The sequence below is a fragment of the Dermacentor silvarum genome, chromosome 2 (genome assembly GCF_013339745.2).
Source record: "Dermacentor silvarum isolate Dsil-2018 chromosome 2, BIME_Dsil_1.4, whole genome shotgun sequence".
Taxonomy (NCBI): Eukaryota; Metazoa; Arthropoda; class Arachnida; order Ixodida; family Ixodidae; genus Dermacentor; species Dermacentor silvarum.
In genome coordinates, this window is record NC_051155.1 from 147,258,757 (window position 1) to 147,275,349 (window position 16,593).

General features: G+C 44.9%; 2 protein-coding genes across 3 annotated transcripts in view; one reads left to right on the plus strand and one right to left on the minus strand.

Moving 5' to 3' along the window:
• Window positions 1–95: 95 nt before the first annotated feature.
• LOC119440450 (G2/mitotic-specific cyclin-B3) lies at window positions 96–4,651 on the minus strand. Its single transcript, XM_037705356.1, has 4 exons — window positions 4,577–4,651; window positions 4,017–4,300; window positions 985–1,156; window positions 96–344 (listed from the first exon to the last, which is right to left on the minus strand). The coding sequence occupies exons 1-4, from the start codon at window positions 4,649–4,651 to the stop codon at window positions 96–98; spliced, it is 780 nt and encodes a 259-aa protein (XP_037561284.1).
• A 2,414-nt stretch (window positions 4,652–7,065) lies between these two features.
• LOC119441885 (ubiquitin-like-conjugating enzyme ATG3) overlaps window positions 7,066–16,593 on the plus strand; it is a 48,981-nt gene continuing 39,453 nt past the window's right edge. For both annotated transcript variants that reach the window (XM_037706526.2, XM_049661698.1), the window contains exons 1-3: window positions 7,066–7,246; window positions 7,367–7,408; window positions 14,040–14,160. In XM_037706526.2, the coding sequence (XP_037562454.1) occupies window positions 7,175–7,246; window positions 7,367–7,408; window positions 14,040–14,160 (235 nt within the window). In that variant the 5' untranslated portion in view covers window positions 7,066–7,174. The remainder of the gene's footprint in view (window positions 7,247–7,366; window positions 7,409–14,039; window positions 14,161–16,593) is intronic.

The window sequence follows — 16,593 nt, forward strand, 5'->3', positions numbered from 1 at the left end:
TTGACAGGAGATCAGATGGCCAAGCAGGTTCATACCTCCATGGCAATGAGCTCGTCGTGGCTGTAGGCATCGTCACAAGATATAAAGGAAGTCCCTCACGCGGTGGGCAAAGTCGTCAAACTTGCAGGACACAAACATGGCGGTGGCTCCCAGCAGCTGCAGCTGGGTCTTAGAGCAGGGCTCCAGGGACAGGTATCTGTCGACACATTTGACCGCCAGGTAGAGTGTCTCGTGATTGAGCTCAAAGTTCTCTTGCACCTCCACATCCAGTCAACAAGCACTGCCCGCATGCTCACGGAGAGCTCCATCTGGCGATCGCGGTACTTCGGAACCACAAACGACTCCTGTGACGACAACAGTGGGACAGGACAGTTAGAGGGGGAAAAAAAAAAGAAAATCATACCCAAATGACATCCATTAGGCACACCAAATCGTATGAATAGAGTTGAGCAACAAACCCAAAGCTAGGAACCTATGCCAAAGCAGAAAACACTTCAATGTGCACCAACTCCAGTCTTTAAGGGGGTACACAGGTCTTGCCCTCATATTCTTAAACAATCAGACTTGAAGCTCTTCCTCCACTCAACTGAAGACACTACGCGTCTGAAAAATTGCCTGGGAGTGTATGCAGCTCGGTGACCATTTTTGTCCAGGGTTGGCACTGCCATCAAATTCTTTAGTTGAGGTGGAGTGTCGAGGAGTGGAGGAACGTTTAGATACGGGAAGTTAGAGACCAAGAACTGCTGGAAAAAAAATTCTTTTAAAGGTTACTGTTAGATTCTACAGCAACTGATACATGGTATAAACTTTCACACATACTACTCGTACAATTCTTGCCAAGATTGCTTCAGTAGTAAATATTATTCATAACCAATTATCAAAGTGAGATTTTCCTGCAGTTGGCAGCATGCCCACTGACCAAACACCTTCAAATGTTTACAACTGGGAACCTTTCACAGCCAAGTTTCTCCCAGTCATTCTCACCTCTCGCTCCTTGTAGTAGTTGAAGATGTCCGATGCATATGTGGACTCCGAGAATGGTTCATCTTGAGACTCAAAGTCAAAGTCGGCAACTCCTTCAGGCAGGTCAGAGCGTTGCCGTTCTTCAGACGCAATTGGCAAGGCCGAGGTCTGCGGTTCTTCGGAGCTTGTAGGTCTGCATGAAGCACAATTTCAAGGCAGCATTATGCACTGTACTGAGCACAAGCTACAAAGCTGCACAGATGCAATGTAAGACAGGAATGACTTTGTCAGAAAGGTGTTCAGGTCTGTGCCATGTAGTGCTACTTCTTGCATCTTGTGTTCATGCTTTTTAATGTTGCAAGATGTTCGTGACACTAGGAAGGCTTTGCTTGGCCATGAACAACTGCAGGTGCAGTTTAAGGCTTGACGTGCAGTTTAAGGCTTGACGAGCAGTTTTAAGGCTTGACGAGCAGTTTAAGGCTTGACGAGCAGTTTAAGGCTTGACGAGCAGTTTAAGGCTTGACGAGCAGTTTGTGACGGTGGATTTGTGTTTTGCAAACAGCTCTAAAAGGCAGGGTGCAAATTCATGTCTATCAGTGTACCACAAGCACACTTTTCTTTCAAAGTACAGACCTGCCAACCTTATAAGTTAATATAATAAAAAATGTTGAAAAATAAAAATTGCACAGATCCCACACACTGAGAATGTGATGTAAAGAATTTTATATAGCATCATTTGGTGTTCTGTAAAGCATTACCATATGAAAGTTGACAATTATTTGTGTGTTCTATTGCCGTGCGTGTGCGCTCACTTTGTTTTTTAAAGCAAATTGTTGATATGCTGCGAGAAGCACGCATCTATCGCTTGCAAGCGCTAGTTGGCATTCATATTCACATAACGCCATTACACACTAAACCTCATTTATTCGGACTCGTCCTCTGGCCCAGGCAGGCGTATGCATGTTAGTGGCATTCGGACGTATTTAGCTGCACACCGGTTATATAGCCCTCGGAGCGCGGAATTCTGCAAATATACTACGCAAAAATGCAAAAAGCAGCGCTAGCACCCAACCGAAATGAAGCAGGGGAGTCCACATTGCCATAGTCAATAGCAGAAACCATTCAGGAACCGCATCACTAAAAAAAAAAGTTTACGCCCTTTGGGTTGTACCTTGTCTCCAAACAATAATCGTCATGTCTTGTCCACATTTCCATTCTTTAACGCTGCGAGCCCGGTACTTTCTAGTCACGAAAGGCTTGCGCATTATCGGCACGAGACAGCATTTTCGGCAGGAAAGTAGTTTTCAAGGAAACGCAAGCAAGGCAGATGATTATTGTTTGGGGAGAGGATGCAACCCAAAGGGTGCAAACTTTTTTTTTTTTTTTGGCTGGTGCACATTTGTGCCTTTACCGCCACACATGACACCGCACTGGCCGCAGGGTATCGAAGCGTTAACTAAACCTGAACATTACGATTTTTTTTCACTCCAGAGCAATACTGAAGCGAAAAAATTTTTCAGTAGTTCAGGTTGGCCACCTTTCCTGGAGCTTCTTTTATCCATGCATTGCCTGCACTTGTGGCTCAACTGTGCTACCTCATTTGAAGTATACACATCTATCCACCATTTTAATGTAGCAGCACTGTCAGTACAGTTTTCAGTGCATTGCGTCATTGTTTTGCTAATGCAACAACACTTGCATCACGTCCGATGCACGAACGTGATGCAAGTGGCGCCACCTGGAGGTGCAAAGCTCAACCAGACAAACACAGAGCCAAGTATATGCTTTGCTGCTGTTCTAAATTTTCAAAAACGGCGTAATCTCGTTTACAATTACGGCACTGCCGAAAATTTGCAGGAGCAATGAAGTACAATTGGGGGGCCATCAGAAGCTGCTGCGGGCCTTTGATGGGCTCTAAATGCCGCCGTTATCAAATTTGACAACATGGTGGGATTCGACAATGTCCAAAACGATACCCCAGGTTACTGCAATATTAGCTTTTTGACCTCTGCGCCCCCCGGTTGGTCAACGTTTGGTTCTGTAGGTGACTCGTGCAGCGGCGGTTAAGACCAAATAACTGAGCTGATCAAAAAAATATCTAGCTCTGCAAGATTAGTCAGCAGCATCTGTATTTGAATTCTTTTGAAACTGACTTTTGCCCCAAGCTGGCCACAAAGTAAAAATATGTGTGTCAGTACTATGACAGTCGTAGACAAGCTACAAAATTGGAAATTTTACAACAAAGGCTTTAAAATGTTGGCAGGTATAGAATAGGGGTGTGCAAATATTCAAAAATTTCTCTAACGAATTGAATATTGCTCTATTTGATTTGGTCTTTGAATCTAATAGAGGGAGACTAGAGAGAAAATAAGTTTGAGCCAGTGTTAGTAATTTACCCTTCTACAATGCCAAAAAAGCCAGCAATAAAGACGCAAAAATGAAAGACCAGTGGCGATGCCGCCGTGAAGCGTCTGCGCGAGCTCATGAATTGAACAAACCACAGTGAGATTTGATGGATTTCTTCAGGCCTAGTTTTTTTTAAATTTATAGAGATGGACTACATTTTATTTTAAAGGAGACAGCTAAGACTTAACTTGGCAAGTTAAACTTTTACTGCACCACAACAGGACAAATATAGGGAGGCACTTTAAAACCATGATGTTGCACTAATGTATCAGCACTGGGGTTTAAGCAGGAAATTTTAAAAAAATTCAAGTTTGCTCTCGCTTTTCTTTTTTACTAATCGGCCACTTCCAAATTTAGTGCCGTTTCAGTGTTCTTTCTGTGTCCAGTTGTGCTGCACATTGCAATGAATCGTCAATTGACAGTTATGAGTATAAACTACTGACCGCTTTTAGCATCCCTTTAGCGAGTCCTTACAATTAAAATGCTTCAGCTCAACCACACTTCTCAACTCTAGCAATTGCTGACCCCTTTCCTGGATCATCGCTATACAATCGCCACTGTCAAGAGTTCATGCACCGCTTGATGCTTTCCGGCAGCTCGCAGGTTGGGATGAGCATGCAAGACACGACTCCAGGAGCGAGTCTCACTTTTCTGGCAGGGGCTTGGTGGCTACCGTGGCAGCAGTGGCTGCCTTGGCTACAGGCTTATGTGCAGCGGCTGCTGCAGCAACTGCGACGTTCCGTGCCCGAAGCACTGTCTTCTTGGGCCCTGGCTTGATTAAGCCACCTTTCTTGGCTGCTGCTGCTGCTGCGGTCACTATTGCTTTGTGGTTGGGGTTGGTGATGTCACCCAGAATGGCACGCTTCCTTGAGGGGGCCTTCTGTGGGGAGTTCTCGGCTGCTCGTTTCTGGGATACCAGGGCTTGTGCTCCCTACAAGTTGGAATGGGAACCATCGAGCATGCCACACTAAAGTGCTTACAAGTAAAGCACAGGTTGAAACAGCACCAAATCCTTTGCAAACACCTGGGCTGGAATAATCCATTATCCTTTTAACTACAAGATCCACTGATAACCAAAATGACCTTGGAGCTGCTTGTAGAGTTAAAGAAAAAAAAAAACACGATAGAAACTTGAGAGCTCATCCCTGTTTCATAGCTAATGTATGCAAATGCTCAGTTTGCTCTGCCCACAAACTGCTGATGTTGCCTTGAAGTGCAGGTCAGTTGCAATGGCACAACTAGTGTCCAAAAATGAGGCATGTTCATCATAAGGGCATTTCATGCTGCCTTGCAAGCATGGCTTTGAATGCTATGCAGCACCGAAGAAGTCTATAATTTGGTCCCGCCACAGATTTATAGAATAGGTCATGACCCAATAGTAAACCAGCAATGTGGTGCTACTCACACCTTTACTTCAGTTACTGCACAACTACAACTGCAATTCCTTTCACGACTGCTTGAGGGGGGCATGATAGCGCAACGTGCATAATACCATATACGGTTATATTTTTAGCAAGCTACGCAAGGGCAACAATGCAGAGGGAAACAAATATTCCAACACCTGGTTGCTGTCGAGATTTGACACACATTTGTGCATTCGCTTGCGGTGCACATTGTGCACCGCAGCGAATCTGTCTGAATGCTAGCTAACCTCGATGGCAAAAAAAAAAAAGAAAAAAAGAAAGAAAAAAAAAAAAGCACTTGGTGAGCAGCACATGAAGTGCTGCTCACCAGTTCACATAACAGTATTGAATGTGGGAACTTAATTGCGAAGGCGATACAAGGTAGATGTTCAATTATACACAAGCATTATTGCAAACAAGACATTCTTAGACCCGAGCTCATACTATTCAAAGATAGATCCCACTGATTACATCTAAGACAGGTTAATTTCTTAAATGAGAGCTTGCTGCAAGTTGAAGAAAAATGTTAATTTTCAACACGCACTGCACGATGTGCTTCGTAAACAAATGAGCTAACAAAATTTGTTTCTGAAGCCTACTATTTCCTTGTCACTAAAACTACAGATTTCTCTTCTTGTTTCTACGTTTTAAAACAAAGCACATGCATGGAAGCGGCAAGTTTAGCTATTGTATTACAAAAAAAAAAAAAAAAGCCAAGCATTCTTAAAACTAGTCCAATCGTTAGCTACAATGGCACTGGACAGAATGCTTAGTCAGCACCGCAGCTAATGCACAAATGTGTGTCAAATCGCGACAGCAACCAGGTGTGCTGGGATATTTGTTTCCCTCTGCATTGTTGCCCTTGCGTAGCTTGCTAAAAATATGCACATTGCGCTAGCACGCCCCCCCTCAAGCGGTCGTGAAAGGTGCACGAGAAGCCACGTTGTCTTAAGATAACACAATGGGCTCGTCTTTCGTGCTACAACCGGCAACAGAAACATTTGCCACCACCACGTGTGCGCTTTCAACGCTTGTCGAGAAGGCGTATTGCAACAAGCCAGCGCTTCGTAAGCGAAATACCAGAGCCTTTCGGCGCTACGCCTCGATGGCCTGCGTAAGCATTCGGTACAAATAATAGGTCCTGGTGTTCCCTGCATGAGTAGCAACGTAATTCGTACGACCACACGTGATACTTTAATGCACATTCTGAGCTGGCAAGACGTTTGCAGATTGCTTACCATGTTTGCGGCCGTTTTCTGCGAGCACCTGAAGCTGTCTGGATGTCTTCGTCGCCATCGTTGCCAAGAGGGGGAGGGCTGCGGAGACAAAAGATTGCGTGTCTTTTAAATAAATGTGGGACTCATTCACAAGTTGTGCAACAACGGTCTGCGCATCACATGGCGCCCAGGAGGCTCAAGTTTGCTCTAGCAGGGCTCCCGAGTCGTTATTCGGGCCTACAATTAAGAGAGCACAGTCGCGGGACAAAATAACAGCGCAACGGTTCGAAGGCGTTCGAAGCCGTTCGCGAGCGTATGCTACGAGGATGGCAAATAAAAAGAAATTGGGCTGATTCAGCGGGCAAATAGGTCCCTATTAAAAAAAAAAAAAGTGAAAGAATGCACGGACAGCAAAATGTTAGCCTCACTCGTTGTCGAGGCTGTGATAACGTGGCGGCAATGCGATGTCGTCGCGGGCAACTCCGCGCGCCTAACTTTGCGCGGCGAAACTTACGATCCAGCTGCTGTAGCTTTAGGGGTTCTCAGGGCCTTAGCTGCTACGGTGCAGCTTGTGGATGACGGTGGCAACGGCGAAATATCCAGATAATCTTCAGTGACGGCAGCAACAAGTGCAACTATGCATGCACCGCTACAACCGACAAGGAGGGGCCAACGTCTGTTTTGAAGTTACCACCAAAGGCAGCCCCTCGCTTGCTCTGGACGAATGGCCGTCGCCCTGCGGTTCGTTGCGTGAACCGGCCAATCAGGTGCCAAAGGCACGTGCGCGCGCGCAGACCCGCGCATGAGAGAGCTGCGTACTTTTGCTGCCGTGCACACAAGAAATTTTGAAGAGCAACGATGTTTTAAATAAATATAGTATCAATAACGTCCATTGTAACACTATCATTATTACGTTTAAACATGTACCACATGGATAAGTCGACGAATGCAAGGGTTTAGGAAGAAAGTTTAATGGTCGCACCATACAGAATATGGTCGAACGAAGTCAATTCAAGTCTTAGATTAGTCCGCAGCTGCAGCTGATTTTCCTCATATCGCCTATCGTAGCTCTTGATGTTGGGTATGTGTGGGTGTGTTTCGTTCTCAGCGGATCAGTGTCACTTGTGATTTTTTGTAGACGCGCGTCCCGGCCTTTTCGGACGTTCATCTGAGACTCGCAAAGCCATGCAAAGCGTTATTAACACCGTGAAAGGCACAGCTCTTGGCTTCGCCGACAAGCTTACGCCGATCCTCAAGGTATTTCGACCTCTCCTGTGTTTCCTGCATCATGTCAAATATTCATGCGACGCTGCGTGTGCTACACAGACGGAAAGAACCTGTTGCTGTGCGATTACGCTTTATTCTCGCTTTGTGCAGGAATCCAAGTTCAAGGAGACTGGAGTCATCACACCAGAAGAAGTGAGCTCGCCTTTCAGAGCACGTGCTCTACGATTGTCACATAATTGACACGGCCGTCTTTGTTATCACGAGAACTCATTATTTGCTTCAACTGATATTTCCGCTCTGCGGCGAAAGGGGACGTGTTTTACTGCCGCCGATTATGTTGCATGCAGTGGTCTCGTGTGGGGATAAATACGGCGAAAGAATCGCATTAGCGTTTGCTTTGCGCTGTAGCTTGCTGATGTGCACAATTAGCCGTGCACTACACGCCCATGGTGTTGTCAGCAGGCTTTCCTCTTCTCTTTCCATCAAGCTCGCTGTCTCTCAATGCACATTGAATCCGGAAACGCACGTTTTTGCATCAAGCGGAACAACTTTAGCTTTGTAGCCTGTGGTCGTCAAGCTAGTTGACATGCGAGCACACTCCCAGAATTTTGGCAGAAGGGTGTATACACGGAGTGCAGGTCGTCTGTGACAAAGCTATATAGTGTCACCTTCATCACACATGTTTAACCAAATTTGAAATGACTGGATTTGACACAAACCAAAATATTATTTAATGCATCCGATGTTTCGAAGCCAGACCAGCTCGTTCAAGGGTGAGGTTCCATAGAGCCAACAGTGCTATTTGTAATGTTTTTTTTTTTTGGGGTCCCTCTCCAATTGGGCTGACGCCCAACCAGACAGATGTAAAACCCCTTCACTGCGGCCCATTGTAAGTCATATATTGACCCTTTTCGTGGCAATCTCGTGGGCGCTGCCATGTTTGATCACGTGGTGACGCGTCCATTGCTTGCCTCCGTTGCCTCCATGTTTACAATGGATGTGTATGATGCCGCTGCGGCTTAGCAAACCTGTTTCGTGACTGGGTGAACAACACGAAGCTTCGGCCACAGCTTCAGAGGACATGTAAAAGCGCTTTCGAAGCTCATTAAGCTTTGTCCTAACGGGGAACGCTGCTCGCGCATGGTGCTTGCTGTAAAAGCTGGGCTAAATATGCATTCGAAGCTATCCAAACTTTCTGCTCATGAATTGAATTAGGATTATAGTGTTTTGGTCTTCGTTCTTTATTTGGGGAGTGGGGCAAATATTTTGAAGTAGCGGCTTGTCACGTTTCTGGCTCAGTAAGGTTCCTCGGTGCGGTCACTATCTGATTATTTTCTGCCTAACCGCTCGTGGGTGTGCGCAGTTCCGTTAGATTTGCTCTTGCTGTGCACAAGCCTTGAAACATAGCTGTTCGGCGCATTATAGTGCCTTGTAACTCGCTTACTCTTGTGGACCGTCACAAAACATTCAGCTTCGACCATTCGTGCGCTATCGGTGTAGTACCGTCACTTAGTGTGCATAAATAGTGCGCATATCTTCAAGTGTGCACCCATTCACTTATTCTTGACACGTTGGCGAAAGAGTGGGCATAAGTTTCCGTATCAGTTGGCGTAGATGTCTGTAGATACTGTGCACGAAACCTACTATAACAGGAAGTGGCGCTACTCCCTTTATTATTGTTTTACGAGTGGTATTCACTCTTGCCGACGTACCGGGGCTGAAGCCCTGTCTTTGAAGGTTAGCGATACAACGCTGGCGGATGAGCAAATTTCTGTATCCTCGAGGAAAGCCGTACATATTGAAGTGCCGGAAACACGTACGGACAGTTGCAGCAGCGGTCCGTGAACTTGGCCCCAGATATTCATTACATTTCTTAATATGCCAATCACTATTTTTGCAGCCAACTACTGCACACGTCTTCAACTCACATGACTCAAATCAGCATAATTGGAGCACAGTGCGTTAGCGAAAACTAGTTGCATTTCCGACAGCTGATCACACAGAAGCGAGGTAGAAGTGGTAATGGTTTCGTATTTGTGCGCGGTCGCTGAGGCGACGTATGGCGCGCCGCTGTATGCACCATATCGTTTCTCTAGAACAAACTGCTCTGCGAAAAGGGTTAATATATACAGCACAACCACTGTTCCATACAGCACAGGCTGTCTTAAAGGAGGAGTTGACTATTTGTTTGTTGTGCGCTGATTATTACAGGCATATCCAGTGTATGTTCATGAGTGAACTAGAAAAAGAAAGTTATGTTCTTCCCCAACTCCTCTTTGTCTGGTTATCTAAAGATATATAGCTCAAATAGCAGTAATTTAACACTCATCATTCTATGATCGTGAATCAAAGAGAAATGAGGCCATCCTGGAAAATTACGTTGCATGGCTGGCCTTTGTTTGCAACTGCAACTTTGTTTGCAACTTTGTTTCCCACTATTACATGAGCTGGGCCGGTATAGCGAATGTAGCAAATCCTTCCGCTCGATTCTATGCCACTCTTATCATCCACCATTCGAAGCCGGCTGATCTCGTTGATAATACGAGTGGACCGTCGCTCTGACCACTGAGAAGCGTGAGAAGGAATAGCATTAGCATAGAGTTGTTACATTTTACTGGCTGTGCTTCTCTCATTTGCTGCCACTCTATATACTGCAGTAAATTAACAGTATGACCTTGCTATATTTGGCTTAATACTTTGGTTAGGTAACTGCATTTTGGTCTTACAGACACAATGCGAATTTCATCTTCATAAACTTGAAATTTGATTGAGTGCGCATGTGTGACAGGGGGGGGGGGGGGGGGTGCCGAGTCCTTATGCAGAGAACTTTGAAGCTAAGCAGGGATATTTTATAGCCTGAATACAATTTGTAAAGGAATTTGACGAAGTCCTGTGTAGTACTTTCAAAAGCCCTTACTGCCTTGTGTTTTAATAATACATAAACATGTTCAGAATGGGACTTGCAACTTATAAAAATGTCGCACGAGCACTAATTGCATTTAGACTTCCCAACCTGGGGTAAGAGGTGCTGCGGACACTAATGAGCAGCACTGCTCATGGGAGCAATCGAAAGAGTAGCCAGGCAGCTCGGTCGCATAGGCATGTTGTGTACGGGAGTGCTGGCTGTGTGTCTCACCGTGCATTTGTCCACACAAGCCTGCTGTTCAGTGGAACAACAGCCTCGAAAACACGAAGGGCTCACACCTTCCCTTGAAATTCTGCATATTTTCGGGCAGGGGGGTAGTGCAAGAGGAGGAGGGAAAACTTTATTTTCGTCAGATGCACAGTTATTTGAATTACTGGGTTTCTTCTGCTAGGCTGCGTAAGGTGGCCATAAGCCCTTGACTTTCGGCGACCTCCAAAGCCCAGTTGACGGTCCGCAGCTGGACCGCGGGATCCAAGCTGGACACCGCTACCTCCCAGTCCGAACTTTTATCAAGTTGGAGTTCCGCCCTAGGTTTGAGCCCGGGGCAGTCGCTCAATATATGTGTCAGGTCCGCTTTATAGGCGTCGCAGTTTTTGCATTTAGGTGAGAAGGAGCCCGGATATATTAGCGAATACTTGTAAGGGTTGGCAAATGAGCCAGTCTGCAACTGTCTCTAGGTCACCTGCTGCAGTTTATTCAGTGATTTATGTGGAGGGGGGTATTTTTGTCTACCTTCGCGGTAGTGCATAGTAGTTTCGTGGAAAGTCGCCATGCGATACCTCGCTGAACCCAGGTCGAGGCCTCCCACCGCCCGGCTGACGAAACCTCGGGCATAATTGTGGGCAGCCTCATTTCCTGGGTGCGAGGAATATGCCGGGACCCAGATGATTTGAGTCTGGCGATCAGGTGGTGGATATTTGTTTAGAATTTGCATGGCCGGTTTCTGGATTTTGCCACTGGCAAAGTTTCTAACTGCGGTTTTGGAATCGCTAAAAATGATTTCCGCGGTGGTGCCATATATAGCCAGAGCTATAGCTGCCTCTTCTGCTTCCTCTGCATGCATGCAACTAATTGTGTCAGCGGAGTGGGCCTGACCTTGATTGTTAACTATGCCTATTGAGAAGGCATCTCGACTTGGGTATTCTGCAATGTCGACGTGGACTATATCCTGCAGACCTGAGTAGTGTTTATTTAGAGCTTTAGCTCTTGCTCTCCTTCTGTCCTTGTGATGTTCAGGATACATGTTTTTTGGTATTGTGTCTATCCTTAAATTTCTGTGGTATATTAGGGGAAGTTTACATATTGAGGTGTGTTTGGATCTGTATCGGATCCCCAGATCCTCCAGTATGTGTCTTCCTACTTGAGTTTTGGATAGCCTCAAAAAAGAGAGGAGACAAGCATGCCATCACTGCTATCATTGGCAGGGTCAAGTCGGGAGCAGTGAGTGGCATGATGTGATGCGACACCACTGCATGTTAAAAACGAAGAGGTAACGGATTCATCAGACTAAAAAAAGCGTGACAAAACGTGTGGAAAGCTGCCTCACAAGTACCAAGAGAGACAATTTCATCATTGCATCGTGCAACACAGACTGTGATGTGCTTGAGGTGTTGAAACTGATTATGTATTTATACCCCTTGTCATTCAGGCACTTTGGAGCACTGTCGAGTCCAATACGGATCGGGTGCTTCTACACGGGTGCTTTTGACCACAATTTCACGCAATCCGGATGCAGTAGATCGAGATCATTGGCTGTCATCTGCACCGTAATGCTGAGGGAGCTCAACCGGCTCAATCCAGATTGTTTGACTGTGCAACAGCTACCATTTTTGATCACAACCAAAAATTTGGTCCATATCAGGCTTGATCTCAATAAAGTGCCCATGTTGCACCAGTATTAAAGAACAACCGAGAGCCAAAGCGATTCAAACCGCCGCAACAGCATTTGTGGAGTCGAGATGCCACATAGTACAATCCGCATTGTTTTTAGAAATGGGCTACGGCTACTATAATAATATGCCTGTGCTAAAGCGCTCAATTGCTTGCAACTTGTTACTACAGAAATGTTACCCGATCAAGCACGCACTTTCAGACGAACACGAGAAAGCCCAATGTGCGTCACATACACAAATCAGCCGACGCTAATGCATCACTCAAAGCACGTTGAGGTAGAGCGGCAGCAATATTCTCATTGTCGCGAGCAAACTCTCATGACTGAGTTCCAAGGCAAAGCAACAATGCAGCCGCGAATAATAGTAAGCATTAAGTAAAATGACAAACTTTCGCATTCCAACTTACTTGATTCTGCGGATAGTGGTTATCCATGCCTGCCTGCATTCCTTTTCATACCATTTATCCGAGAAACTAGAACTTGACAGGCACCCGCCGTGGTTGCTCAGTGGCTATGGTGTTGGGCTGCTGAGCACGAGGTCGCGGGATCGAATCCCGGCCACGGCGGCCGCATTTCGATGGGGGCGAAATGCGAAAACACCCGTGTACTTAGATATAGGTGCACGTTAAAGAACCCCAGGTGGTCCAAATTTCCGGAGTCCCCCACTACGGCGTGCCTCATAATCAGAACTGGTTTTGGCACGTAAAACCCCATAATTTAATCTTTAATTTAGAACTTGACAGGCAGCTGCAGGCCCCGAGTATTTTTGTCACTGTTGTGGCAGTTCCCCATGCAACAGGACCGGGCACCTTGGCTAGCCGACTGCTGAACCATCGCGGAACAAGGAGGACAGGAGGCGCAATTTTGAAAAGATTGTGGGCATCGCGAGCTCCTCATGGTACCAGATACGGTGACGCCTCTCTCCGTTAGTGGAAGCAGTGATGCTGGGGTGATATTCTGTAAGAGTCCACCTAGTGGACTGTCCATTTCGGCCACTGCTGATTGGCTGGAGCTGCACGAGTGAGGAGGAGGCAGGTGCCCACAGCCAGTCCCTTTCTCGCTCGTACAGCTGCAGCCAATCAGCAACAGCCAAAATTGACAGTCTACTAGGTGGACTCTTGTAGAATACCACTGTAAGAGTCCACTTAGTGGACTGTCCATTTTGGCCACTGCTGATTGGCTGGAGCTGCACGAGTGAGGAGGAGGCAGGTGCCCACAGCCAGTCCCCTTCTCGCTCGTACAGCTGCAACCAATCAGCAACAGCCAAAATTGACAGTCTACTAGGTGGACTCTTGCAGAATACCACCCCTGGTGTTTGTTTGCAAACTTGAGGTTGGAAGTTCTATAGGAGGTAAGCATGTTGAGTTGTGTAACTGGGGTGTAAGCACACATCAGCTAAGAGAGTTAAAGGGACCCTGAACCAACCCTTAAGCTTGGCAAGCAAATACATTCTGCGGTTGAGGACACAACTACAAACATTTCTGCCAATTTTTGTAGTGTGTAGAAAGGCAAGGTAGGTGATTGGCCAGGCATTTTTATCCAATGGGAACCAACGAGTTTATGTTTAGGGTGAATTAACAGGGAAAATATTGCACTCCTAGTTTTCCCCATTCATATTAGGTCTCATCCAAAAATCTTCAGAATTATGTTTTTGAAAAACACTGCTTAGAGGAAAATGTTTCGTGCCCCTTTTAAGTCCCAATTTCTAAGAAAGAATTTGACATAACAAAAGTGCAGAAAAGCATTGATGTCATATATGACAGCTTGGAAGGACAGGCATCGCATGTACTGTGGTGCCAACTATCTTGGGTGGACTGGCAAAACTAATTAAAGAATTATGTAAAACACAGCATAGTGTTGCTTTGTAATGAAATTCAAGTGCCCTTATGCCTAGTTTGTGACACTATCTTGCTGCAATTTGCATACTAGCCTGTTTCATGCTGCCTAAAAATAACTGAGCAAAATGGAAACAACTGAGCAATGGACACATGTTTGCCTGTATGCAGTTTGTGCTTGCTGGAGACAACCTTGTGCACCACTGCCCTACATGGCAGTGGTCAGCTGGCGAAGGCCTGCCCGCCAAGTCCTACTTGCCACCTGATAAGCAGTTTCTTGTTACCAGGAATGGTAAGCATCGACTGTTTCATATTCTCATGATTTGTAAATATTTTCGTAATTTTGATAGCCAATACCTACCTTTCGTGAGTGGTCAGTTTTTCAGGTGCGCATATTTTTTGTTCCTCTAATAAATGAACTAAACAGTATTGTAGGTGTCAGGCTAGGTAAATACATGAAAAAGCAGTGCTTTAGATTTTGTAAAGTGGCACATGGTGTTCACCTTCACAGCTATATCAGTAACCTCGAGCGTACAATGATGGCAGTTTCAGACCTGGGTGCAGTCTGAGAAGACTCCAGCCAGTCATTCATAGAATTTTTAATCGCATTATATTATTTCCTTCGGTGCTAGACTTTTCCAGAGAACAGATCAGTTTATGTATCTGCCACAGTGGCAAAATAGCTATGGCATTCTGCTGCCGAGCACAGGGTTGCAAGTTCGACTCCCAGCCATTACAGCCTCATTCCAATGGGGGAGGAATGCAAAAGTTCTTGGGACTTAGATTATGTGTATTTAAGGAATGCCAGGTGGTCGAAATTGATCCAAAGCCCCCCAGTACAGCATCTCTCATAGCATGTGTGCTGCTTTTTGATGAAACACCCCATAATTTGATTACTTCTTTATCTCACACTAGTGGAAGTGCCTGCATTGACGAGATTCATGTGAATGTTGCTCCATTTCCTGGCATAAGGGATTTCATTTCATCGCCCTGTTGATAACCTAATGGCCTAGGACGAGAAACAATAATCTGGCACTGGGATGACATGCTGGTCACAAGAGCAATGGTGGCCTAAGCTTGCAGCCGCATTGTCCCTTCAAGTGGACTTGTCATGAAGGTGGCTTGTGAACTCTGAACTTACTGCACTTTTTCAAAAGCTGTGTTCAGTGGCTGTGTTCAGTGTGCTTAAGCACAGTAACTGGCTGCTTGATTAGCTTGCTGTTGTTTACACAGTGCCAGAAAATGTGCCTAATCGTCGCCCCCTCCCCCCCCCCCCCCAAAAAAAAAAAAAAAGAAAGAAAGAAAGGTTATTTTTATAATGCAGGAGAAGCATTGCATAGTTGTTCAGTTGACTTACTGAACAGCACAGACAACTGCATGTTACTATATACACTCTTTGCAAATGCAAGCAAAAATGCTTCGTTTAACATGGTAGGCCGAAAACTTCCTCTGAGAAATTTTCGTATCTTTAGTGAGTAAAGGGAAGTCTTTATTTCGATGTGTTCAGAATTCTATACAGCATACACTGTTCCGATTTTATTTATTTGATGCAATAATGCACAAGTGTAAGTGGTTTATTTTTGCTTAAAATTGGTGAAAAATTGATAATGCTACAGTGGCTGCTTATTGAGTGATATAATATTATATGTAATACTGTTGTAAGTGGATTGCATTGTGTTCACTTCATTTTGAAGGATTCTAAGCCTAAATAAGCTGTTCCGTGTGCTATCACATTAAGCAAACATGCTTACTTTTCTTGGTGCTCAAAGATGGGTGAGGTGTGAGCAGGGCTGGGCAATGATACTTTGCAATTGTATCATGATACAATAGAGGATACTGAAGCAAGAAGTATTTGAAATACAGATACAAGATACTACTGCAATTATTGTATCCGATACGATACTTTCCATTTGTATCTTATGATACTTCGATACATTGGCAAATTTATTATTATAGATCTATATAATGTAACAGCAAACGCGTATGCACAAAAATGTTTGCTTGGAAATTTCTTAACTCCGACCAACCTTGTTTCATTTGAATGAAACGTCTGTTACTATCTAAAAAATTTTGTCTTTTTTGCTCAAAGCATATATTTCCATTCTGAAACAATTTATTGGGATTACTTTAGCTGCTTAACATGAAATATCTGTATATGTTGCGCTGTCAGCGGTTCTTGCTTCTCACTTTTGTAATTGACGGGAGTCGCTGCTCTGCTTTTCGACCACCTAGCGGGTCGCCCTCTAATTACAAGATCGTCAATGAGAAGCCTCTGCATGATGACGCAAATACCACTTGGAGTTTTATCATGTTGTCTGTAAAAACAAAAAATCAAGAAAACAAAAGGTCGGCTGCGCGCAGATGTTCGCTAGTGTCACACGGTGATGTTGCGATTGCAGTATCTTGTATCTTAAGATACACGATACATTCTTTCATGTATCGGAAATACAGATACTGATAGTAGTACATATCTTGCGAGACGTATCATGATACAGATACAAGATATCGAGAGTATCTAAGATACATGTATCTTAGCTAATGCCCATTACTGTATGTGAGTGAGCAGATGAAACAGTTATGCATTACAAATTATTATTTAGTCTGTGGAATAAGTTGCACAGTATACCCGAAATATTGAGACACTAACATGTGAAAGGAAAGTAAACAATAATTTTCATTGTTGGCATAGTTGTTGCAGTTCAACTCTTCTCTCCGACGAGCTTCT